The sequence below is a fragment of the Haliotis rubra genome, unplaced genomic scaffold (assembly GCF_003918875.1).
Source record: "Haliotis rubra isolate DU_JTF1 unplaced genomic scaffold, ASM391887v1 Scf115, whole genome shotgun sequence".
Lineage (NCBI taxonomy): Eukaryota > Metazoa > Mollusca > Gastropoda > Lepetellida > Haliotidae > Haliotis > Haliotis rubra.
The window spans coordinates 217,966-244,857 of NW_025765059.1; the positions used below are offsets into that span (position 1 = coordinate 217,966).

The window sequence follows — 26,892 nt, forward strand, 5'->3', positions numbered from 1 at the left end:
CTGCTAGTGTAGGTATCGGGAGGGAAACATACCTGCTAGTGTAGGTATCGGGGAGGGAAACATACCAGCTTGTGTAGGTATCAGGGAGGAAACATACCTGCTAGTGTAGGTGTCGGGGAGAGAAACATACCTGCTAGTGAAGGTATCCGGGAGGGAAACATACCAGCTAGTGTAGGTATCAGGGAGGGAAACATACCAACTTGTGTAGGTATCAGGGAGAGAAACATACCAGCTTGTGTAGGTATAGGGGAGGGAAACATACCTGCTAGTGTAGGTGTCAGGGAGGGAAACATACCAGCTAGTGTAGGTATCGGGGAGGGAAACATACCAGCTAGTGTAGGTATCGGGGAGGGAAACATACCAGCTAGTGTAGGTATCAGGGAGGGAAACATACCAACTTGTGTAGGTATCAGGGAGAGAAACATACCAGCTTGTGTAGGTATAGGGGAGGGAAACATACCTGCTAGTGTAGGTGTCAGGGAGGGAAACATACCTGCTAGTGTAGGTATCGGGGAGGGAAACATACCAGCTAGTGTAGGTATCAGGGAGGGAAACATACCAGCTTGTGTAGGTATCGGGGAGGGTAAGATACCAACTTGTGTAGGTATCAGGGAGGGAAACATACCAGCTAGTGTAGGTATCAGGGAGGGAAACATACCAGCTTGTGTAGGTATCGGGGAGGGTAAGATACCAACTTGTGTAGGTATCTGGGAGGGAAACATACCAGCTTGTGTAGGTAAACATACCAGCTAGTGTGGAGGGTAAGATACCAACTTGTGTAGGTATCAGGGGAGGGAAACATACCAGCTAGTGTAGGTATCCGGGAGGGAAACATACCAGCTTGTGTAGGTATCGGGGAGGGTAAGATACCAACTTGTGTAGGTATCTGGGAGGGAAACATACCAGCTAGTGTAGGTATCGGGGAGGGAAACATACAAGCCAGTGTAGGTATCGGGAAGGGAAACATACAAGCCAGTGTAGGTATCGGGGAGGGAAACATACAAGCCAGTGTAGGTATCGGGGAGGGTAAGATACCAACTTGTGTAGGTATCAGGGAGGGAAACATACCAGCTAGTGTAGGTATCGGGGAGGGTAAGATACCAACTTGTGTAGGTATCTGGGAGGAAACATACAAGCATGTGTAGGTATCAACCTTGTCTAGGTAAGGGAAACATACCAGCTAGTGTAGGTATCGGGGAGGGTAAGATACCAACTTGTGTAGGTATCTGGGAGGGAAACATACCAGCTAGTGTAGGTATCGGGGAGGGTAAGATACCAACTTGTGTAGGTATCTGGGAGGGAAACATACAAGCATGTGTAGGTATCAGGAGGGTAACACACCAGCTTGTGTAGGTATGGGGGAGGGAAACAGCAGCCAAATTGGCATCATGGAGGGTAACATACCAGCCATTGTAGGTATTATGGAGGGTAACATACCAGCCATTGTAGGCATCATGGAGTGTAACATTCCAGCCATTGTAGGTATTATGGAGGGTAACATTCCAGCCATTGTAGGCGTCATGGAGTGTAACATTCCAGCCATTGTAGGCATCATGGAGTGTAACATTCCAGCCATTGTAGGTAACAGGGAGGGTAACGTACAAGCCAGTGTAGATATCATGGAGTGTAACATTCCAGCCATTGTAGGTAACAGGGAGGGTAACGTACAAGCCAGTGTAGATATCATGGAGGGTAACATACCAGCCAGTGTAGATATCATGGAGGGTAACATACCAGCCAGTGTAGATATCATGGAGGGTAACATACCAGCCAGTGTAGATATCATGGAGGGTAACCAGCTGAAGTACCGGGAGGAGGCATTACCCAGCCATGGTAGTACACAGTCTGCACTCTTACGAGCATATTTTATACTTTTAACACGTTTTGCCCAACAATTTAGAACTTTTCTGAGTGTGTTGGCAGTTTTTCTTACATTTTGACTAGTCTGCCACCACATCTTGCATGAACAGCTTTAGACTCCATCATCACTGTCACAACTTCACTGCATCTTCCCCCACGTATCCACCTTCACGGCCCGCATCACGTGGCCTGTAGCTGGTGAACAGAGAGGAGTCTTGGGGTACAGCCTGTCATACGTATCACTTTTACATTACAAGGAACATTATGGTACACTTTTGGTACCCACTGTAACGTACCTGTATTAACACCACCTTCTACTTCTTCATACCTGTGTTTAGTCATGGTAACGGCAACATTTTTCAGAGGATCATCAACAGAAACCGTTGCTTGCCATAGCAGGCAATGTTGTTATTCCTTTCTGAAATGTTACTTACTTTTCCAAACTGATACCTCTGAATCTCTTGTACTGTTCTTGTCATTAGGTGACTATGCTGAGTGTAGAAGGGGATTGTTGCACCTGCATTATACTGACTATGGGGCATGACAGGTGCTAAAAGGTATTAAGATACTCAGAGTGGTATCTGCTCTGTTCTGTAGGTGATATTACATTTGTAGGTACTGAGAAGTCTGTTTCATCTGTACTTTGACAGCAAGAACATTTTTGACACAGTAATATCATGGAAAGATTAGTAAAAGGTCATGTCATTAACATTTCTAACTTGATCAACAATATTTTTGAGGAGATAGTAAACATCACTCATTGGTCAAGAGATACCTTTAAATTTCCAAAAAGGTTACCTTTAAATTTAGAAATGTATGTTTTAAATCAATTCATTCCATCAATGTTATAATTTGACCATCAGTGAGGATATGAGTACATGATAACAACATCACCTTTCTACTGTGATGTCATCGGGAGCCTTGATACATCAGTAGGTCAAATTCTGATTGAACATTTTACGCAAAAATAAGACGATTTTTTTTATACTCTCATGTAAATTCAGTAGTTCAAACAAGCCTGGGGTTAGTTTGAGCTTCAAGATGAAGATACACAGCCAATGGTTCTATTTCTGTAATTGTTGCCATGGCTGCAGGAAAATATCTAAGCTGCAAAATAAGAAATAGATAGAGAATAAAAAGGTTAAGATGTTGGCCAGATGAGGCTATACATTCTATATTTATCAAAGGATGAAGTTGTGAGAGTATGATGTTGGTGCTGAAGTTGTTACTGCATCGTTGCCATGACAATAAGCATCACCCACATTATGTTAGGTTCTAGAGCTGTCGTCCCTTTTACAGGTTATGCCTTTGTATTTTTTTCCATTTCTCATTTCAATTGCAACAACTTGTACTGAATGACAGTTTATTCTCAGCATGTCTTCTTGACTTTGGTTTCCAACTGCATGGGGAGGAATGTGATTATATCTCTCTTCATTCTGTGTGTAGTTTAGACCTTATAGAGGCAACATCACAGCATTACACTGTAAGCCAGCCTTCCTCATTGGGAGATGTTCTTGTAAACAACAGCCTTGGACAACCTTTAAGTAAATACTAGAAGATATTGTTGTAGAATTTAATTTTAACTAGTAGTAGATTTGTTCAATAGCTGTGCATCTACATTTTTTTCAATTTATTGAGTAACAAATTAAAGATAATTTTCATCATTGAATTAAGAATAATAATCGTGATTTGATAAAAGACAGTTTGGCCATTGTGAGGTGTCGTTCTGGTCAATACCTTGTATATAAATGTGTATATTTGTCTGATCTCTGTGTGCTTAGCTGTAACATATTCTCTGTGTTGCCCGGACTCCCAGTATACATCCAGGTGGCATATCACGGTAAATTGATCACACATTGAATATTACAGGGACTTATATGTCATAGACAATAATGTAATGAAGGCAAAAGTGTTTACATAATGACAGGAAGAAGTATTTATGTATAATTAGAGGCACTATTGTTTATCTAATGACAGGCAATATTGTCCACATAATGATAGGCAATATTGTATATTAATAACAGGCAATATTGTCTACAAAATGATAGGCAGTATTGTCTACATAATGATATTCAATATTGTCTACATAATGATATTCAATATTGTCTACATAATGATAGGCAATATTGTCAACATAATGACAGGCAATATTGTATATTAATAACAGGCAATATTGTATATTAATAACAGGCAATAGTGTCTACATAATGATAGGCAGTATTGTCTACATAATGATATTCAATATTGTATATTAATAACAGGCAATAGTGTCTACATAATGATAGGCAATATTGTCTACATAATGACAATATTGTTTAAGTCATAAACAGCAATATTGTTCATGTAATGAAGGTAATATTGTTTTTGTTTTGACAGGCAATATTGTTTGCATAAAGATGAAAAATATTGTTTACATAACAGGCAATATTGTTTATATAATGCCCAACAATATTGTTTATGTAATGCCAGGTAATACTGTATATTGAGAAACAATATTGTAATTGACATTCAGTGGTCACTGTTTAGAAATGCCACTAAGTCAGTGGAAGACTAAGCTGAGATGCATTGTGTTGCATTATAATGCATGGACCTTGATGTTATCTTGTACTTCTTATTCCAAGGAAGTGTTTTATAACTGCTTTTAACGTCAAGAGAATGTCTTTTCTCTGAAAATGTCCTCATTAATGCATTGCTGCAGAAGACCAGTGAGGCTTGTTAGATAACAGAGACGATAATTGATCCTGCAATGACCTGACAGCTGTGTCCTCTGCCTAACTGTTTACACTGACCATCTTTAATACCTACCTCTCTCTCTCTCATTGAAGTTGGTAATTTTAATTGTACTAACAAAGTCGGACCGAGCTGTCAGTGGCATAGATTCATATCAGTTTCATATTATTGTCTCTGCAGATCACATGTATTACATGTGGTTGGTATTTTCAACATTCAGCTATGTTGTGTTTGGTTGACAAGCGTTGTATGTGTCAAATGTGTTTTAACAGAGCATGGCAGCCAAGAGAAATGCAGGTGTGCCCTCAGCGATGGTGGCTCGCCAGTCTCTTAATGATGAAGAACTGGTAAGTTGAAGGCCAGGGAAGCCTTACGATGAGTGTGTTTGAATGAGTTGAGTTGGGGTTAAGGACATGTTGAACACTTTTCTAGCTATGTAACAGTCTATCAGCTTGTTTGATAGGAAGGCCCACAATAGTAAAGCTTAAGGTTGATAAATGGGGACTATGGATGATTTGAACGCATGACCAGTGCATCCTAAGATAGCCAAGAAACAAAACTCTAGGCCACTGGGCCAAATGCTTTCCCTGAGTACCCGTGAAGGTCCGGGTTAGAATATTGATCTTCAGTAACCCATGCTTGTCATAAGAGGCAACTAACAGGATCGGGTGGTCAGGCTCGCTGGCTTGGTTGACCCATGTCATTGGTTCCCAATTGCGCAGGTCGATGCTCATGCTGTTGATCACTGGATTGTCTGGTCCAGACTCGATAATTTACAGAACCACCAAATGACTGGAATATTGCTGAGTGTGGCGTCAAACTAAACTCACTCACTCACTCATTCACTTCTCCCTGAGTACTGAGAAATATCCTGGACCATATGGATGTGAACTAGTTGACCACATGATGGGACAAACAGATAATGGGGAAAGATGCTTGGCCAAGGAAATGTTTTAAAGAAAACAGCATGAAGATGCTGGGTTAAAATTGGTCATCAGGAACCTGTGCTAGTTGTAAAAGGGGACTTATTGGAGACACAGTGTCAGGGTCATAAGTGGGTGTCAGAGTTCGCTGATGGTATGGATTTTTGCTATCAATATTGATCACTAGATTGTCTAGACCAGACCTTATTAATTACAGTCCACCATCATTTCATTGGAATATTGTCACCTATCACAAAAGAATTATTTTGGAATTATTTTGAATGTCGCCATTGTACAAAATGCACTTAATTCATGCTCTTAAATTCTTAAATGGCTGTAATTGTTTATGTCAGTTCTTGTATGGGGTTTGATCACTGGATTGTCTGGTCCAGACTCGATTATTTACAGACCGCCGCCATATAGCTGGAATATTGCTGAGTGCGGCATAAAACTAAACTCACTCACTCACTCTTGTATGGGGTAGTGTCTGCAAAGTCTTGTTCTTGGACATGTCGCTCCTAATAAAAGATCTACATTGACTTTACAGAAGATGCATGTTTACAAGAAAACCCTCCAGGCTCTCATATACCCCATCTCCAGCACAACACCACACAACTTTGTTGTGTGGACCGCAACATCACCGACATACTGTTTTGAGTGTGAAGGACTGCTGTGGGGACTTGCGCGCCAGGGAGTGAGGTGCACTGAGTGTGGGGTCAAGTGTCATGAGAAATGCAAAGACTTGCTCAATGCTGACTGTCTGCAAAGTAAGTCACTTCCCCGTAACCTCAGAAAGATGTACCAAACACAATGATAGCTGTAATGAATTATGTTAACAATGTTATGAACTGTCTCCTTGTAACCTCAGAAAGATGTACCATACACAATGATAGCTGTAATGAATTATGTTAACACCTCAGAAAGATGTACCAAACACAATGATAGCTGTAATGAATTATGTTAACAATGTTATAAACTGTCTCCTTGTAACCTCAGAAAGATGTACCATTCTCAATGATAGCTGTAATGAATTATGTTAACAATGTTATAAATTGTCTCCTTGTAACCTCAGAAAGATGTACCATTCTCAATGATAGCTGTAATGAATTATGTTAACAATGTTATAAACTGTCTCCTTGTAACCTCAGAAAGATGTACCACCTCAATGAATTGTCTCCTTGTAACCTCAGAAAGATGTAGCTGTAATGAATTATGTTAACATTCTCTTGTAACCTCAGAAAGATGTACCATTCTCAATGATAGCTGTAATGAATTAATGATGTACCAAACACAATGATAGCTGTAATGAATTATGTTAACAATGTTATAAATTGTCTCCTTGTAACCTCAGAAAGATGTACCAAACACAATGATAGCTGTAATGAATTATGTTAACAATGTTATAAATTGTCTCCTTGTAACCTCAGAAAGATGTACCTCAGAAAGATGTACCAAACACCAATGATAGCTGTAATGAATTATCTTAACAATGATAGCTGTAATGAAAATTATGTTAGCAATGTTATGAACTGTCTCCTTGTAACCTCAGAAAGATGTACCATTCTCAATGATAGCTGTAATGAATTATGTTAACAATGTTATAAATTGTCTCCTTGTAACCTCAGAAAGATGTACCATTCTCAATGATAGCTGTAATGAATTATGTTAACAATGTTATAAATTGTCTCCTTGTAACCTCAGAAAGATGTACCATTCTCAATGATAGCTGTAGTGAATTATGTTAACAATGTTATAAATTGTCTCCTTGTAACCTAGAAAGATTTGCTCAGTGTTACCCCCTGTCACTGACTTAAACCATCTTTTGATGCTGTACCAGGAGGTAAGTAAATGAAGCAACTTTTGAGATGTTTCCATAGTGTTATACAAGATGGCTGTATGGGATGTTGTACTGTCATCTTCAGGGGCAGCTGAGAAGAGCTCCAAGCATGGAGCGGAGGACAAAACGCACAACATTATCATGGCTATGCGAGAACGGATGAAGATACGTGAGAAAAACAAGCCAGATATATTTGAGCTCATCAGGTAACGATCTTTCCTGTTCCTTCCCATTTGACCATGTATAGCTAGACTTGAATGGTAAAACAAGTAACCACTGTGGTAAACAGTCAGGTTTATAGGAACTTATGTCTTATTCAGTTGTCATTGTTTGGGGATGTTATTGCATGTCTCCAGTAATATATAACATGTCTATAGGGTGGAGTATGTTATTAAACATGTGGTTCATTGGCTCATGGTATATGCAACATGTATGATACAGTATTCTTATCTTGTGTAACCATGTTTAACATGAAGACAGATGGTTTCTGTCGCCTGCACTAATATATCTAACTTATCTCCAAGAAGTCTCACTGAATATCTCAATTACATGTACTTCTTTAATCATACTAATGGAAAAATACTTTGCTGAGTTACAACATAACCATAATTGCACTTGGAAGGCAGTGTATTACACATATTCAAGTATATAGTGTTTGAATTGTCTGCCCCTTGACTAAGACTGCAGTAGCAGGCCCTTTTGCTGACCCCACTACAGATCCCTTAACCAATGAATATCCTATACATAGTCATAATGGTGTATTGTGTGAAGTTATAGAGAGTTACTACATGTGAAATAGGGGAATAACTGTGTGTATCCTATCTCCAGGCAAGTGTTCAGTGTAGATAAAAAGTCTCACTCTGGTCACATGAAAGCTGTCAAACAGAGTGTGCTTGATGGGACGTCCAAGTGGTCAGCCAAAATAGCTATAACTGGTGAGTGAAGTGGTGCCCTGAGCATGCTCACTGGCCACTTCCTGCACATGTGTGTGCTAGAGGTAGATGTTGTAGCATGAGTGTTGTACCAGACCTTCAGTGTTGTACCCTAGACTGTAGTAGCTGCACACATAGCGTCACTCATTCAGTTGCTGTGAATACACATGTATAGTTCATTCATGTTGACTAATCACAGACCTGTAAGCTCTTGTGGCATTTTCATTAAGCTTTCAGTTGGAAACACATTTAAATAGTTGTAGATGACCTCCATAGCCAGACTTGTGCAGGCATGTGATGCCTGCACTTGTGATGCCTGCACTTGTGACATGTGATTGTAGATGTGTGATTGTTGTTCTTGAAACATATGGGGCGGTGGGGTAGCCTAGTGGTCAAAGCGTTGGCTCGTCATGCCGAAGGCCCGGGTTCGAGTCCCCACATGGGCACAATGTGTTAAGCCCATTTCTGGTGCCCCGCCGTGATGTTGCTGGAATATTGCTAAAAGCGGCGTAAAACTAAACTCAGTCAGTCAGTCTTGAAACATGACCAGAGGGTCGTGGACATGTGATGATTGTCTCCAATGGTTGCAACTGGTTGAGGATGTGTGATTGTTGCCTTCCCTTGGCGTCCATGTTGGTCAACATGAACACAGCAGCAGCAATAGATAGTCATGGCAGATACTACAATAAGCATTACTTTACAAGATTCCTAAAAAAATACTTGCAATCAAAACTACCTCCCTCAACAACTTAACTTCTTGTACTTAACCTTCTGAATTTACTAACCATCTGGTTGTCGTGACAATTGCTGGGGAGGTCACTATTGACATCCATTGCTGGGAGGTCACTATTTGATTATCAGTAACCATTGCTGGGGAGGTCACACTGACGCATTGCTGGGGAGGTCACTATTGGTTGTTGTAACCATTGCTGGGAGGTCACTATTGTCGTGGACCATTGTTGGTTATCGTCGTGACCATTGCTGGGGAGGTCACTATTGATTGTCATGACCATTCCTGGGGAGGTCACTATTGGTTGTCGTGACCATTGCTGGGGAGGTCACTATTGATTGTCATGACCATTGCTGGGGAGGTCACTATTGGTTGTCGTGACCATTGCTGGGGAGGTCACTATTGATTGTCATGACCATTGCTGGGGAGGTCACTACTGGTTATTGTAACCTTGACAGTTGTTTGGCCGGATGGTACAGACTCTACTTGCCTGTTACAGTCTTTACTTGCCTAATTACAGCATGTTCATCTGAACAAAGTGCCGCCGTCTAACCAGAGCGAGGTTTGTACCTCCTGCTACAGCCTGGTAAAGGTTTTTTTTATTAATTTTTTAACTTTTATACAGGAAAGGGTTTACATTTTATCTTTCTTAGCTTACCTAGACCAAAGGTTTATGTGAGTGTATGTATATGGCCAATTGTCCATCCCTTATGTTGTTATGTATAGTTTGGGCAGCTGACACTAGATGATCGGTTCCTCGCTAACACAGGGAAGGTATCACTAAAACATGCTCGTAAAACACTGACCTGAATAATATGGCTGCCATGGCCAATGACTCTATGATTATCTCTGTAAAGATGTGTAATTACATACTTAATAATTGTGGAGGTTTGTTAAAGGTGTTTGTTTTGTTTTTCACAAAAAAAATGTCAGTACTGACTTTTAACCAATTACCTTGAATGACTGCCATCACATGATGGGGATGTCCTCTCAAACTTCCTGACTGACGAAGCTCAAGTTTTGTTGAAGCCAAATAAATCAAATCAATACAGAAGTGATTGACGTACAAGCCTTCTTTAAATTGCAAGTTTACACTAAAATATACCATTTTGTCATGCACTTTTTCAACATTAAAAGTCGTTTCAAATCAAAACCAGGACAGATATAACAAGTAAATATTTACTTTTGGCATTATATATATTTGAACATTTACCGAGAGTTCTATTTTCATAATAAACTCACCATGGCATATGTCCCTAGCAAGATGATGTCACTGGTGCCAGCTGATTAAAAACTGACATGATCAGACCTTATTGGACCCATTTCATGTGTTGAAGGTTCAGGTGTGTTGTTCTTGTATCTCAGTGCAATTGTGCCAAACTTGGTTGATTGTCTTTCCATCAGTAAAGTGTCAGTGTCACCAATTTCTGCATACAGTGTAACCAAATTGAAAAAGTAAATGCACTAGATCTCAGCCATTGCTGAATGTGCAAGTATTCTAAGTTAGTTGCTACTTTTCTACAGAAATTGTAAAAATATATGTCCTTCATCTTCAACAATAACTTTGATGTCGAAAAAATAACCAAATAGATCAGGAACATAAATGCACTTTGCAGTTTTGAATTCTGTGGGAAATGAAAACACACAATCAATCATTGCTTCGTGCATCTTTCTTTTTTTAACACACGTATTAATGCAATTGATTTCACTATGTGTGTCTTTGGCTTCGGGCTTAGACAGGAGACCAGTCTATATCAATTGGCACCAATTGCGTCATAATCTAAAGGAGCTAAATCTGGCCTGTTTAGCTTTCAAAACAAAGGCCTCATAATGGCATAAATGTGCTAATCCTTCCTCAGAAACTGTAACAGGTGAGCCTTAATTCATACTGTAACTGTGGACCTATTCCATTTGCCCAACAAGTGTTATAATACCTTTGTTAGTTTATTTGTTTGTTTGGTTGTTTAACACCTCACCCAGCATTATTCTAGCTACATGTAGGCGACCTGTAAATTATCAGGTCTGAACCAAACAATCCAGTGATCAACAGCATAAGCATTGGTCTATGCTGTTGGAACATGGTGACATGTATCAACCAAGTCATCAAGCCTGACCACCCGAACCCATGACAAGCATGGGTTGCTGAAGACCAACTCTAATTTATAATAACATCATAAACTGTTGCACACTAAGCGTGTGTGTGTGTGAGTGGAGTGAGTGTGCACATGAGTGTGAGTAATATCAGCTGTGACGACCAGCCAGGCACCAGGTAAAGCTGTTAGATACAATGTTTTGGTAGCTGCTTGTGATATACATTTTAATTATTCTAGGCACTTATTTCTATTTCAAATAATCACACTTTTCCATCCCTATAGTCACTTCCGTTGTGTCAGCATGCTTCACTCCAGATGGAAGTGGCAATTTTAACATTTCACTTTTTATATTTTGCACTTAGATTTTATAATATTGTTTTGTTCCATTTTACTGTAGTATCTGTTGAGTCAGCGAACATTATTAAATGCAACTCTGTGGGGAAATTCTTCCTCTTTAATATTTTAATATTTTAATATTTTAATGTGGGTAGTTGTCACTTGAAACTTGAACCAGTCCCAGTTTGTCAGCTCCCTGTTTGCTGATCCTTGGTGCTATGTTGTGTACCTGTAGACCTGCTTCCATCATACCCTCCACAACCTGTGCTGTAGCGTAGTGTATGAACAAGGGAGATAACCCATCTCCGAACGTTCGGTGCATCGCGATACTCTGTGGTGTCATACAAGTAGCATTTCATGACTAAATCATAAAAATTATCTGATGAGGAATTGTAAAACTCAATGAGAAATAATTGTAAAACACTATTTTCTCATGGTTGTATGGACAAGACATTAAAATATCTGTTCCAGCTCAGATCTCACCACTGTTTAACTGACTCCAATCAATTGATAAGTTTTAGGTCTTATTATTTCTACTGTTTAATGACAGAATATGTGTTCTTTGAATGGCAAGTGTTGGGATCTGTTGATACATCAAGATATGGATTGTGTCATACAACCCAAGTGTTAGCTAACAGCTAATCTACGTCACAAAGAACTAAATCTGCTATCTTGTCCAATATTTTTCATCAAAAAGTCTATGTTGTGCTACCAGTCTAAAGGAACAGTGTTGCGTGCGATGTTGTTTGTGACATTGTATGCACTGTTGTGTGCGATGTTGTGTGCGCTGTTGTAGACAACTGTGTCATATTCCAGATCCTTGTTTGAAGTTGAATTGCCTCTGCATGTGGGACACATGAAAGCAGCTAAACAGAACATACTTGATGGCACATCTAAGTGGTCCGCTAAAGTAGCAATCACAGGTAGACCTACGTCATATTACAATACACACCGCTTCGGCTGATTACAAGGATCATATCCGTGTCCCATCATTGAAATACCCATTGACTCATGGCTTGCTTTATATGTGTAGTATGTCCACCGGCTGTAGCTAGATGTTAGTGTTGTAGTATGTTGTAATCAGCTTGTTAGCATTGTAGTATGTTTTTAGTAGTTGTTAGCATTGTAGTGAATTGTCCACAGCTTTGTGTCCAGCACCCTATACACCATGGTAGCACCGTTTGTCTGCACTGTGTTGATGTTCTTCTTGTATGTGTCTGTCCTGGTTCAACAAATGTAAAGAAACAGAAAGAAACATTGACTAATTGAATATTTTTTCGCCACACCAGGTTCAGTCGGACAAAGTCTAGTAATTTTCACTGTTTAGTAAAACAAAACAGTTAGTCCTCTTCAGTAAGATCGTGTCTAGCAATTTGCAGTGAAGTAATACAATTTCCAGCAATTTTAATCTCAAATACATTGGTTGACAATAATAACTATTTTGCTGTATGATGAACTGTGTCCGTGGTGTACGTGAGATGACGCGATGTGACGTGTTGCAGTGATATGTGCCCAGGGCCTGATCGGGAAGGACAAGACCGGAACCAGTGATCCCTATGTTACAGTGCAAGTTGGCAAAGTGAAAAAACGAACCAAAACAGTGCCTCAAGACTTGAATCCTGTGTGGAATGAAAAATTTTATTTGTGAGTTTCTTTGTCACCTTTAGTATCATCTATTTTGTGAAGGGGCGGTGGGGTAGCCTAGTGGTTAAAGTGTTCGCTCGTCATACCGAAGACCCGGGTTCGATTCTCCACATGGGTACAATGTGTGAAACCCATTTTCTGGTGTCTCCCGCCGTGATAGTGCTGGAATATTGCTAAAAGTGGCATATATGTAACTGAATTGTGACTAAAGAATGGGAGGATATATGTATACTTTGGAGGATACATGTGTTTTGTGTTTGGGTGTATCTGTTGTTCTTTGGTCAAGGAAACAGATGGTCAAAGTTAAACACCTGTTGAACTGAATCAAGCAATTCAGATTGGTAAAGTGGGCCATATTTGATAGATATGTGGAATGCCTGTTTTACCTCAATACACCAATAGATGCTGTTATATTGGAAATGTGACTTTAGACTTGTATGAAGCTGTGGTAGCTTAAGTCCTCTACCTTTACACTTTCTGTCTGATTACTAATGTCTTTATGTCAATTATTACTAATGTCCTGTGTCTATTATTACTAATGTCCTCTGTCTATTTTACTAATGTTTATGTCTATTATTACTAATGTCTTATGTCAATTATTAATGTCCTGTGTCTGTTCCAGTGAGTGCCATAATTCCTCTGACAGGATCAAGGTCCGTGTGTGGTAAGTTCATCTGTGGGAGTTGTACGCATCTACAGACCAGGGCCCCAGTACATAAAGTGTTCGTGTTGTTAAGACTTATCGTAACTATGTAGGTTGTGTAGACTTATGATTGTCTTAGTGTGATGAACACTTTGTGGATCAGCATCCTGCAGTAAGTTACCTTTTGTAGCAGTGCAATCTTTCCAAAAAGGGGCGGTGGGGTAGCCTAGTGGTTAAAGCGTTCACTCGTCACGCCAAAGACCCGGGTTCGATTCCCCACATGGGTACAATATGTGAAGCCCATTTCTGGTGTCCCCTGCCGTGATATTGCTGGAATATTGCTAAAAGCGGCGTAAAAACTAAACTCACTCACTCACTCCAAAAACGAAATATCTCAAGTACCTCCTTTAACACGTGTCTCTCTTGTCTCCAGGGATGAAGATAATGACCTCAAGTCCAAGTTACGCCAGAAATTGACACGAGAATCTGATGATTTCTTGGGCCAGACTATTATTGAGGTGCGAACTCTGAGTGGCGAGATGGATGTCTGGTACAACTTGGGTAAGTTTTATCTGCTTCTTTACCAATCAGACAGACAGATCTGTATCTATGTGTTAGGCAGCTGTACCATTTGAAAGCTCTTGATAATATAAATATAAGTCATCACTTCCTCTTTATTTTACAGAAAAGCGGACTGACAAATCCGCAGTATCTGGTGCTATCCGTCTCCACATTAGTGTGGAGATCAAGGGCGAAGAGAAGGTTGCCCCCTACCATGTGCAATACACCTGCCTTCACGAGGTGAGTTCAGTGTGGCAGGGTCAAGGTCATCCCCAGCTGACATCCTTACCTTGTCACGCTGGATCTTTGGTCAGGTGGACAAGGTGTTTGATCCCAGATCAGAATGTCTATGGTTCGAATCCCATCAACATAACAATACATCATTCAGAATGTCCATGGTTCGAATCCCATCAACATAACAATACATCATTCAGAATGTCCATGGTTCGAATCCCATCAACATAACAATACATCATTCAGAATGTCCATGGTTCGAATCCCATAACAATATATCATTCAGAATGTCCATGGTTCGAATCCCATCAACATAACAATACATCATTCAGAATGTCCATGGTTCGAATCCCATCAGCATAACAATATATCATTCAGAATGTCCATGGTTCGAAACCCATCAACAGAACAATATATCATTCAGAATGTCCATGGTTCGAATCCCATCAACATAACAATATATCATTCAGAATGTCCATGGTTCGAATCCCATCAACATAACAATATATCATTCAGAATGTCCATGGTTCGAATCCCATCAACATAACAATATATCATTCAGAATGTCCATGGTTCGAATCCCATCAACATAACAATATATCATTCAGAATGTCCATGGTTCGAATCCCATCAACATAACAATATATCATTCAGAATGTCCATGGTTCGAATCCCATCAACATAACAATATATCATTCAGAATGTCCATGGTTCGAATCCCATCAACATAACAATACATCATTAGTGCTCCTGTCTGTGCAGAATACTTTCTTCTATAAAAGTGGCTGCAGATGTCCTACATAGACGCCTATCACACAATTTCATATCTGCTTTCACGTGGAAGTCACCAGTGTCTTCTCTATTTCAGAACCTCTTCCACTATCTTTGTGAGCAAGCTGAGGGTGAGGTGAAGTTACCAGATGCTAAAGGGGTAAGCTGTGCTAGCCTTCTGTCAGTGCATCTGTTTCCTGTTTGATAACAAGCAATGTAATTGAAACGTGGGATAAAATCTGCAGTGTTATTCCAGGTTGTTATTTTTCGGATTGTGTCTTCCTGATTGTGTTAATTTTCACTGATTGTGTTATTCCCTGATTGTATTTTTCACTGATTGTGTTATTCCCTGATAGTATTTTTCACTGATTGTGTTGTTCGCTGATTGTGTTATTGCTGATGGTATTATTCCCCGATTGCAGCAAGATGACGCATGGAAAGTGTACTTCGATGAACCAGCCCAGGAAATTGTGGATGAGTTTGCCATGAGATATGGCATCGAGTCCATATACCAGGCCATGACGTGAGTGTGATTGGCAGTTATCATCTCGTTTCCTTATTACTATACTAAAGATGCAACGAATCAATAACAATGAAAAGTAAAGAGTGATATGAAACTCACATGGGTATAGAGAGATTCTGTGATTGTGCTGCATCCAAGGGGAAGTAACTAGAGTCATCTTGAATCCACCTGATTTCTATTCTTGGTTTTCAGCTCCTGCACTGATCCTGACATTCTTGGTTTTCAAAGCAGCATTATATACAACTGACCAAATTTTCCACAATCTTAGGAGTCATAAAGCGTCCTTGTGCATTCTCTTGGGGTAGCCTAGTGGTTAAAGCGTTGGCTCGTGCGACTAGGTTCGAATCCCCACATGGGTACAATGTGTGAAGCCCATTTCTGGTGTCCCCCGCCGTGATGTTGCTGGAATATTGCTAAAAGCGGCGTAAAACCAAACTCAGTCAGTCAGTCTCTTGTGCGATTCTGACTGTATCATAACCATGTGTCTGTAAATCACTATAAAACCAGTTGTTTCCCAAAACATGAGTGTGTCCTGCTCCAGTGACATGCTTCACAAACACATGCAGAGGCAAGAGAATTGTTCACCTGATAAAACAAGGGACCTTATGGTACAAGTCAGTGATATTTCTGTCACTTATTTGCCAAACTTAGTCCTTCACATACCTACCATAAAACATTTGGCAAACTTTACTGAAGCCTTGAATGTGGTTAGGCCAATAAATCCAGCTGACTGCTGACCATCTTCTACTCTTTCTACAGTCACTTCTCCTGCCTGGCAACCAAGTACATGTGTCCCGGCGTGCCAGCAGTCATGAGCACGCTCCTTGCAAACATCAATGCCTTCTATGCACACACGACGGCAACAACAGCTGTCTCTGCCAGTGATCGCTTCGCTGCATCCAACTTCGGGGTGAGTGGATTTGATTTTGATTGAGGGCAGTCACATGTTTGTCTGAATGTGAGGCCACAGTTAATTGTAGCTGACTGATAATGTTAATGTAGGATCTGCGCTTGAGTTTGGGGGCTTATTTCAGTCTGTTGTAACATTTTGAAACATTGTGCAGTCATGAAAAATATGTAGGTTATACATTCCATTTCTCGAAGGAGGAATTGCTGGAACATTTGATTGTCCTTCAGTCAGGATTTCATACAGTTGGATTGGATTTTGACTGTTTCAGCTGATAATGTTAAAAAGATTTAGTTTTAAATTGTTAGTGTTGACTGATGGCAGTCGTCTTGAGATTTTATCTCCAATTCTCATTGCATCTACCCCATAATTGATTTCCGTTTGTGTTTATGTAGTGCTATGAACGTGCATATGTGGGGGCCATCAAATTTCCTTTGTCATTCTTACATCTTCATCTCTTTATGGTCAGATGAGGGATATGAGGAATAGTTGTCAAACAATGTCATCTGTGGTGTTTAAGCAATGGCAATGACAGGGCCTTTTTTGTATGTTAATGTGCTTATGCTTTCCTAATTGTGTTTGAAACTACTATGTAGAAGAGTTAATATCTCAACTCTGATAATGTATTGAACTGAAGTGTTTTGTAAATATTTATTTCAGAAAGAGAAGTTTGTCAAGTTGCTGGACCAGCTGCACAACTCACTCCGGATTGACTTGTCAATGTACAGAGTGAGTTTTCTATCTAGCCTGTATATAGCATAACCCAAACTCAGTTTGATACATGAAGTCCTTATACCTACCTGATCAGGATGTTGTGTTTCTGGTATGTCAGAATGATTGTGGCTTCGTCGGCTCCATCAAACCCTTGGCTGTCAATGTATGCAGGTTAACATATGCATCTTGCTATTAGTCATCTCATCTGTTTCTTGTATTTTCCAGAACAACTTCCCGGCATCTGACCCAGCCCGCCTCCAGGATCTGAAATCCACGGTGGACCTACTCACTAGCATCACCTTCTTCAGAATGAAGGTAAAGTCAGCAGTCATATTCTTCTTTTCTTAAAAATTCTTGTCCAACCACTCAGATGGCTGACTTACATCCTTGTCTAGCCCATGTCTGTTCCCCACCACATGATAACCAACCTGGGGTGGTGGAGTAGCCTCATGGTTAAAGCTTTTATTTGTCATGCTGAAGACCCAGGTTCGATTCCCCACATGGGTGTGAAACTTATTTCTGGTATTCACTGCCCTGATATTGCTGGAATATTACTAAAAGCAGCATAAAACTAAACTCACTCACTTACCTAACCAACCATCTGTCCCCACCACATCATGACCATCCATATTGACCACTTCAAGTTCAGCTCATATATACTAGGGGGCGGTGGGGTAGCCTAGTGGGTAAAGTGTTCGCTCGTCATTCCGAAGGCCCAGGTTCGATTCCCCACATGGGTAAAATGTGTGAAGCACATTTCTGGTGTCCCCCGCCGAGATATTGCTGAAATATTGCTAAAAGCGGCGTAAAATCAAACTGACTCACTTACTCATTTATAATAGGATGTCAACATTTCGTGTAATACATGTAGAAATACTTCAGGTAATGTCTGATGACCTGGCTCTGATTTCTCAAAAAACTTAAGTTTTACTCAAATTTCAAACTGAGTTTGACAATTTGAAACAGCTGATTTTTTAACTCAACGGCATTTGTTTTAATAAAAAGCCCAAACAACTTAAGTAGCCTATCTACCCAACTCAAATTATCAACTATGTTTGAGTGTAATATCAATTTCAGTTTATTCTGGAAATGCATTTTCCTGCTTTTTCTCATATTTGAGTAAAACTCTTACTTAAGTCAAACTCAGACTTAAGTTTGTTTCGAGAAATGGGGCCTGATGTGTCCGACATTGTTTTGTAGGTGCAAGAACTGGCAAGTCCTCCCCGCGCCAGCACAGTTGTGAAGGACTGTGTCATTGCATGCATTAAATCAACGTACAAGTTTCTTTTTGACAACTGCTATGAGCTCTACAACCGAGAATTCCAGACAGACCCATCAGAATTACCAAACCCAGACTTCGAGGGCCCAAGTAGTCGAAGCCTGGACTTCTGGCACAAACTCATTGCCCTCATTGTATCTGTCATAGAAGAGGACCGCAACAGCTATACTTCAGTGTTGAACCAGTACGTATGCTCTGACTCACACAGATTGAAGTTTATTGTCTTTTATGGTAGTTCACACAACTTTGTCTTAGTGTATTTTCTTGGATTGGTAAGAAACTGTTTGATCCATTTCAGGTTCCCTCAAGAGTTGAACATTGGCCAAGTTAGTGCTGCCATGCTGTGGGACCTGTTCTCTAAAGACCTCTGCTTTGCTCTGGAAGGTAGTCAGAGGCTGACTCTCTCAAACTCATGTTCTAAAACTGTTGTTGGGCATTTACTATAGTGTGGAAAAGTAGAGCAAGTAAATAGTAACTGTAGATGGGAGGTTGTTAATAGTAAAGTTGTATATATTTGGGAAAGTAGAGCAGTTAGACAGCACCTGCAGATGATTTGATGTTTTCTCTTCAGATCATGAGAAGGAGCCAATCTGTAAGAGTTCGGAGTACATGAACCTACACTTCCGGGTGAAGTGGCTGTACAGCAAATACATCGCTGAAGTGCCTCAGTGCAAAGGCACTGTCCCACAGTACCCTCAGTAAGTACACCCACTACATCCTCACAGTACCCTCAGTAAGTACACCCACTACATCCTCACAGTACCCTCAGTAAGTACACCCACTACATACCTCACAGTACCCTTAGTCTGGACACCAGTACATCCTCACCCTTAGTCTGGACACCAGTACATCCTCATCCTTAGTCTGGACACCAGTACATCCTCATCCTTAGTCTGGACACCAGTACATCCTCATCCTTAGTCTGGACACCCAGTACATCCTCACAGTACCCTTAGTCTGGACACCAGTACATCCTCACAGTACCCTTAGTCTGGACACCAGTACATCCTCACCCTTAGTCTGGACACCAGTACATCCTCACCCTTAGTCTGGACACCCAGTACATCCCTCATCCAGTACATCCTCATCCTTAGTCTGACACCAGTACAGTCCTCCCTCACAATACCCTTAGTAAGTACACCCAGTATGTCCCTCACAGTACCCTTAGTCTGGACACCAGTACATCCCCTCAGTACCCTTAGTCTGGACACCCAGTACGTCCTCACAGTACCCTTAGTAAGTACATCCTCACAGTACGTCCTCACAGTACATCCTCACCTTAGTCTGGACACCAGTACATCCTCACATTAGTCTGGACACCAGTCTGGACACCAGTACATCCTCACAGTAGTTTTCCCTCAGTAGGTACACCAGTATATTCCCTCACTACCATCAATAAGTACACACAGTTTTCAGTATCTCAGTAAGTACAGATAGTACAGCTGCAGTATTTTCAGTAAAGGCACCCAATATATCTTCACAGTGAAATATACACAGTGTGTCCAGACCCACCCAGTATCATCATGTTAATACACCAAATAATCCCCTCAGTTTCGTTAGTAAATATGCCTGGTATTTGTTATTCAGAGATGATGAATGTTACTGTTATTCAGAGTTGATGATTCTAATTGAAAAATGGTGACTGTTGTTGAGAGATGATGACTGCGGTTGTTGCAGATGGTTCGAACCTTTCGTCATGCAGTGGCTCAACGAGAATGATGATGTTTCAATGGAGTATCTTCATGGTGCTTATGATCGAGACAAGAAAGATGGTGTAAGCTGAACCTTTATGACTGCCTGATGTTTTAGTCAACATCTGACTGTACAATTAACAACAGGCTAGCTATTCTCAAAACGTTTGTAGCCCTACGAACTTCTGAAGCCCGTTCTTAACACATTGGCTACGATCAAAGTTAAGAATTCTTAGGGCTACGAACGTTTCTAGAACAAGGGCCCAGTTCCTGAAGAGTAACTTACATTCTGTATATTAGGATGGCATGGCTACTGGTTAACCTTATAAACAAGTATTACATTTGACATTTGTTATCAGGAATTGCTTGCCATTGTAAGAGATGTGCTTATATGTGTATATTCTACTCTAAAGAACATGGGGGCGGTGGGGTAGCCTAGTGGTTAAAGCGTTGGCTCGTCACACCGAAGACCCGGGTTCGATTCCCCACATGGGCACAATGTGTTAAGCCCATTTCTGGTGTCCCCAGCCGTGATATTGCTGGAATATTGCTAAAAGCGGCGTAAAACTAAACTCAGTCAGTCTAAAGAACATGAAGAACACCCTATGGAAGAATCAGATGTCCTCTACCTTGGTGTAAGTTTCAGTGAGGGTACAACAGTGTTAGTAATCCATTCTTCCGGACATTACTAACGATTTTATGTGTGTCCATCTATAGTTTTATTGGAGCGATCGCAAACGTTTCAAGTGTTTTTCAATCAGTTCATTAACAGCTGTTTCATGTATTGTGGTCATGTGTCCCATCTCCTGTACAGTTCCAGAAGAGTTCGGAGCATGCACTGTTTTCCACATCGGTCGTGGATGTGTTCACACAGCTCAATCAGTGTTTCGATGTCATCAAGAAACTGGAGTGTCCTGATCCAGAAATTGTCAAAAACTACATGCGACGTTTTGCCAAGGTAGGCATATCATTTCTGTTGTGCTTGACTATTGTACCAAAGGGGTGACCTGTATCAACTGTCCCATCTCTGATCTCACCTGGTGATCCTATCTTATGTTACCTGGTGATACCTGTATCAATGTTCCTATCTGTTATGTTACCTGGTGATACCTGTATCAATGTTTCTATCCCTTATGTTACCTGGTGATACCTGTATCAATGTTTCTATCTCTTATGTTACCTGGTGATACCTGTATCAATGTTTCTATCTCTTATGTTACCTGGTGATACCTGTATCAATGTTCCTATCTCTTATGTTACCTACCGGTGAAGGTCCGGGTTAGAATATTGATCTTCAGTAACCCATGCTTGTCGTAAGAGGCGACTAACGGGATCGGGTGGTCAGGTTTGCTGACTTGGTTGACACATGTCATCGGTTCCCAATTGCGCAGATCGATGCTCATGCTGTTGATCACTGGATTGTCTGGTCCAGACTCGATTATTTACATACCGCCGCCATATAGCTGGAATATTGCTGACTCACTCAGTCTTTCTTGTGTTACCTGGTGATACCTGTATCAACTGTCCTATATCTTATGTTACCTGGTGATACCTGTGTCAACTGCCCTATCTCTTATGTTACCTGGTGATACCTGTATCAGCTGTCCTATCTCTTATGTTACCTGGCGATACCTGTATCAGCTGTCCTATCACTGACTCCACTTTCTATTTGGTATTTTTCAGACTGTGAATAAGGTCCTCCTAGCCTATGCAGACATTGTGAGGAGGGACTTTGAGAAGTACACAAACAGACAGAAAGTGGTATGTATGCACGAACAGTTCCGTCCGTCAACAGGAAGTGGTATGTATGCATGAACAGTTAGTCCGTCAACAGGAAGTGGTATGTATGCAGGAACAGTTGTGTCCGTCAACAGGAAGTGGTATGTGTGCAGGAACAGTTGAGTCCGTCAACAGGAAGTGGTATGTATGCACAAACAGTTGTGTCCATCAACAGAAGTGGTATGTATGCACGAACAGTTGTGTCCGTCAACAGGAAGTGGTATGTATGCAGGAACAGTTGTGTCCATCAACAGGAAGTGGTATGTATGCAGGAACAGTTGTGTCCGTCAACAGGAAGTGGTATGTGTGCAGGAACGACTTTTTGTTGAAAATACTATACATAACTTTTCATACAGTATGTACTTAGATGAACTCTGTGGGGATTCTCAGATAGACTGATCCCACCAGAAATGTCCAGCAATGATACAGCAGCTGATTGTCATATCTGAGATCATGTGTGTCCCCCCAGGCCTGCATCCTGATGAACAACATCCAGCAGTTGCGGGTGCAGCTAGAGAAGGTGTTTGAATCTATGGGCGGGGAGAAGCTGGATCCCGAGGCTGGTGGCATCTTGAAGGAACTCCAGCAGAAACTCAACAGCGTCCTGGACGACCTTAGCAGCATCTTTGCCAAGAGGTGGGTGCAAAAGGGTTACTCTGTCTCATGCATAAATATACCCTTCATGATATTTAAGAGGATTCAGGAAACTTGAAGGTACCCATCAAGATGTCATGTTATAAATGCCTTGGATGTGAAGTTTATGAAGCAAAAATGGCATGTGGTTCTTTTGGTATGCCTTCTAGTATGACTCAGTGACCATCTCTAAAAATGTAAAAATAGGTGGATCATCAGACAGTATTTCCAGCTACGTGTTCTGACAGTCAGCCAATAGTGCAAGTACGTGTTCTGACAGTTAGCCAATACTGCCTGTTTATTTCCTCCAGTCTGGAGCCTCAGATCCAGCAAAGCATGATTGAGCTGGGCCAGCTGCTGTCTAAGGTGAAGGGGGCGGGGCAGGTATCATTGTCCCAGCCCAGCCAGAGGACCAGCATCCAGCAGGAATCTGATGCAGTCCTTAGACCGCTCATGGACCTGCTTGATGGAAGGTGAGATATTCACACTCATCAGTATAAATATCCCAGTTCTACAACAACTGCAGTAATGCATATGGATTTACATATACTTGAGAAAAATTGATTATGAATAGATTGTTAACTTGCATCATTAATGTTTACTGTTTTACATATCATGATATCGATATACGTAGCTGATGTATTACTAGTGTTGCTAGTTGATAGAACTATAGAACTAAGCCTACACTCTGTTCAACTGTTACCTTTTGAGATGATGTTTCCACAAACTGCCCAGCTGACTCAACTATGCTCACTGTGATAGTTCAACAGATGCTGGGTTTTACTCATATATTTTAACTCAGTATAGTCACAAACAGTCGGTGCGCCTAGTGGCTGCAAGAGTTGTATACTCCCCAGGGAGTTGAGATTGATAATGCGATGTGCCTTTGAGATTGACATCAATGATCGAGGGAAAAAATACCAGCACCGTGAGCATGCACTAGTGCGTGGATATGTGCGCTATATAAATATCCTATAATAATGATAATAATAATAACAAACAAAATACACAGCAACTTCAGTTGATATGCCCAGTCTGGCATTTACATTCTGATGCGGGGTTTGGCAAGATGTGCTACCAGTGTCAGATGTGTTACCAGTACTTAACATCTTTGTAATTCCCATAATAACCCCCAGAAGTCTGGTGCAGTGAGAGCACAGTTTTAGGGTGATGCAGGGATTTGAACTCAGTGGTCAGTGGTTACTGGAATTACTAACGACTGTGCTGTGAAGTGTGCCTTAGATCTCTGGTGCCTGCTGTCATTGAAACATACTCTGGTAATGAGTATTGTAAAAGCCATGGCAACAATTGTATGTCTACATTTCAGTTCTCTATGGGTTAGGGTAAACAAGAGAAGCTTGGGTGATTCAGAAAAGGCAATGATTATGAATATTGGGGTAATTGTTTAGGTACACATGCGATTGAACCTCTCAGTACTGGAGACAGGAGTATGGAACAACTGTGGAACCAGACACTAGTTGTAACAGTTGGGCAGGGTATTGGTGCCAGATATGTACCAGCAGGGTATTGGTGCAAGATATGTAACAGTTGGGCAGGGTATTGGTGCCAGATATGTAACAGTTGGGCAGGGTATTGGTGCCAGATATGTAACAGTTGGGCAGGGTATTGGTGCCAGATATGTAACAGTTGGGCAGGGTATTGGTGCCAGATATGTAACAGTTGGGCAGGGTATTGGTGCCAGATAGTTCAGCATTGACTTACTAACAATATAATATCGACTAACAGGTCTGTAATTCTGATATTGACCATGCTACTTCTTAACAGCTTGTATAACATGTACTAATGTTGACACAGTTCGGGCACATCATGCACAGCCAGTAATGTAATGCTGTACTTGTACAAGTACAGTTGTTTCAAGATGTCCCACTAATCCTCCATCATCGGTCACAAAACCCTCAGTATATAACACTCACAGTAGGAAGCTTTCTGCTAATGTTGAATTCAAGCTGTTCACATGTCATTTAGTTTGATCGTTTTAGTCATTGCCTTAATATTATTAACTGTTTTTAAACAATGTGGCCAAATAAAAATAACATTAACAAAAGTCATTTCAAAATACATTCCAAAAACATCAATCATTGCTCTCACTGGGAAACATTCCAAGGAATTTCAACTGCTGCAATGCAATCTTACAAACTTGTATCAAACTTTCTTTTGACCATAGGTTTTGGACGTTCTGAATTTTCAAGGAGTGAACATTATATTCTATATTTCCATTAAAAATGCTCTACTAATTACTTGCCAAGGATTGCTCTGATAAGTAATATTATGTGAGCTTGGAGTTGAAATGCTCATGATTGTCCTCAGTTCTACTTCTTTCCCTGTCCAGAAGGACTTAACTAATAATTACCCCCAGTACTGTTCTTATCCATGTACAGAAGGGCTTGTTAAGTGATAGTGCCCTCAGTACTGCTCTTATCCATGTACAGAGGACTTACTCAATAATTACCCTCAGTACTGCTCTGATCCATGTACAGAAGGACTTACCCAGTAATTTCCCTCAGTACTGCTCTCATCCGAGTACAGAGGACTTGCTCAATAATTACCCTCAGTACTGCTCTGATCCATGTACAGAAGGACTTACCCAGTAATTTCCCTCAGTACTGCTCTTATCCATGTACAGAGGACTTACTCAGTAATTACCCTCAGTACTGCTCTGATCTGTGTACAGAAGGACTTACTCAGTAATTACCCTCAGTACTGCTCTGATCCGTGTACAGAAGGACTTACTCAGTAATTACCCTCAGTACTGCTCTGATCCGTGTACAGAAGGACTTACCCAGTAATTACCCTCAGTACTGCTCTGATCCATGTACAGAAGGACTTACCCAGTAATTACCCTCAGTACTGCTCTGATCCATGTACAGAAGGACTTACCCAGTAATTACCCTCAGTACTGCTCTGATCCGTGTACAGAAGGATTTTCCAGAATGATTACCTACAGTACTGGCCTTATCCCAATCCAGAAGGATTTTACCCAATGATTACCCTTAAGTACAGATAGTGCTATGAATGCCTTGATGTGTCAAGTGGTTGCCAGTTAGTTTGCTTGTAATTATGCATGTGCTTCCTTCCCTCCTCTGGCAGTCTGTCCATGTTTGCACAAGTGTGTGAGAAGACCGTGTTGAAGAGGTTGCTCAAGGTAGGTAACTCTATCCAGCTCTTCACACAGAACATAACTTCTCACTTTTGCTGTCTAAGATGGGGGTTTATGTGCTATACCTCATGCTAGTATACGTCTATATGCTGGTGTGAGTTTAGCTGGGGTTTATGTGCTATAACAGATGCCAGTGTATTTCTATATGCTGGTGTCAGGTTAGCTGGGGTTTATGTGCTGTAACATTTGTGAAGCCTATTTCTGCAGGTACTAGTGTACTTCCCCTCTAGTATACTTCTATATGCTGGTGTCAGGTTAGCTGGGGTTTATGTGCTATAACACATTCTAGTATACTTCTAGTATGCTTCTACATGTGTGTCAGGTCAGATGGGGTTTATGTGCTATAACACATAACACATTCTAGTATACTAACACATGCTAGTATACTTCTATATGCTCCCAGTGTCAGGTGTCAGGTCAGATGGGGTTTATGTGCTATAACACATGCTAGTATACTTCTATATGCTGGTGTCAGGTCAGATGGGGTTTATGTGCTATAACACATGCTAGTATACTTCTATATGCTGGTGTCAGGTTAGATGGGGTTTATGTGCTATAACACATGCTAGTATACTTCTATATGCTGGTGTCAGGTTAGATGGGGTTTATGTGCTATAACACATGCTAGTATACTTCTATATGCTGGTGTCAGGTCAGATAGGGTTTATGTGCTATAACAGATGCCAGTGTACTTCTATATGCTGGTGTCAGGTCAGATGGGGTTTATGTGCTATAACAGATGCCAGTGTACTTCTATATGCTGGTGTCAGGTTAGCTGGGGTTTATGTGCTATAACACATGCTAGTATACTTCTATATGCTGGTGTCAGGTCAGATGGGGTTTATGTGCTATAACACATGCTACTACACTTCTATATGCTTGGGGGCAGTGGGG

At 40.8% G+C, this 26,892-nt stretch overlaps 1 protein-coding gene across 1 annotated transcript in view; it reads left to right on the plus strand.

Moving 5' to 3' along the window:
• Nucleotides 1–26,892, plus strand: part of LOC124254198 (protein unc-13 homolog B-like) — a 219,012-nt gene that overhangs the window by 182,440 nt on the left and 9,680 nt on the right. The window contains 23 exon segments of the mRNA XM_046688088.1: nt 3,677–3,700; nt 4,863–4,937; nt 6,061–6,280; nt 7,436–7,556; nt 8,179–8,285; nt 12,944–13,085; nt 13,708–13,749; nt 14,162–14,289; nt 14,414–14,529; nt 15,392–15,454; nt 15,717–15,817; nt 16,577–16,727; nt 17,385–17,453; nt 17,664–17,753; nt 18,639–18,901; nt 19,016–19,101; nt 19,289–19,415; nt 20,395–20,491; nt 21,223–21,366; nt 22,092–22,169; nt 22,657–22,823; nt 23,132–23,293; nt 25,929–25,983. Of these exon segments, the coding sequence (XP_046544044.1) occupies nt 3,677–3,700; nt 4,863–4,937; nt 6,061–6,280; nt 7,436–7,556; nt 8,179–8,285; nt 12,944–13,085; nt 13,708–13,749; nt 14,162–14,289; nt 14,414–14,529; nt 15,392–15,454; nt 15,717–15,817; nt 16,577–16,727; nt 17,385–17,453; nt 17,664–17,753; nt 18,639–18,901; nt 19,016–19,101; nt 19,289–19,415; nt 20,395–20,491; nt 21,223–21,366; nt 22,092–22,169; nt 22,657–22,823; nt 23,132–23,293; nt 25,929–25,983 (2,628 nt within the window).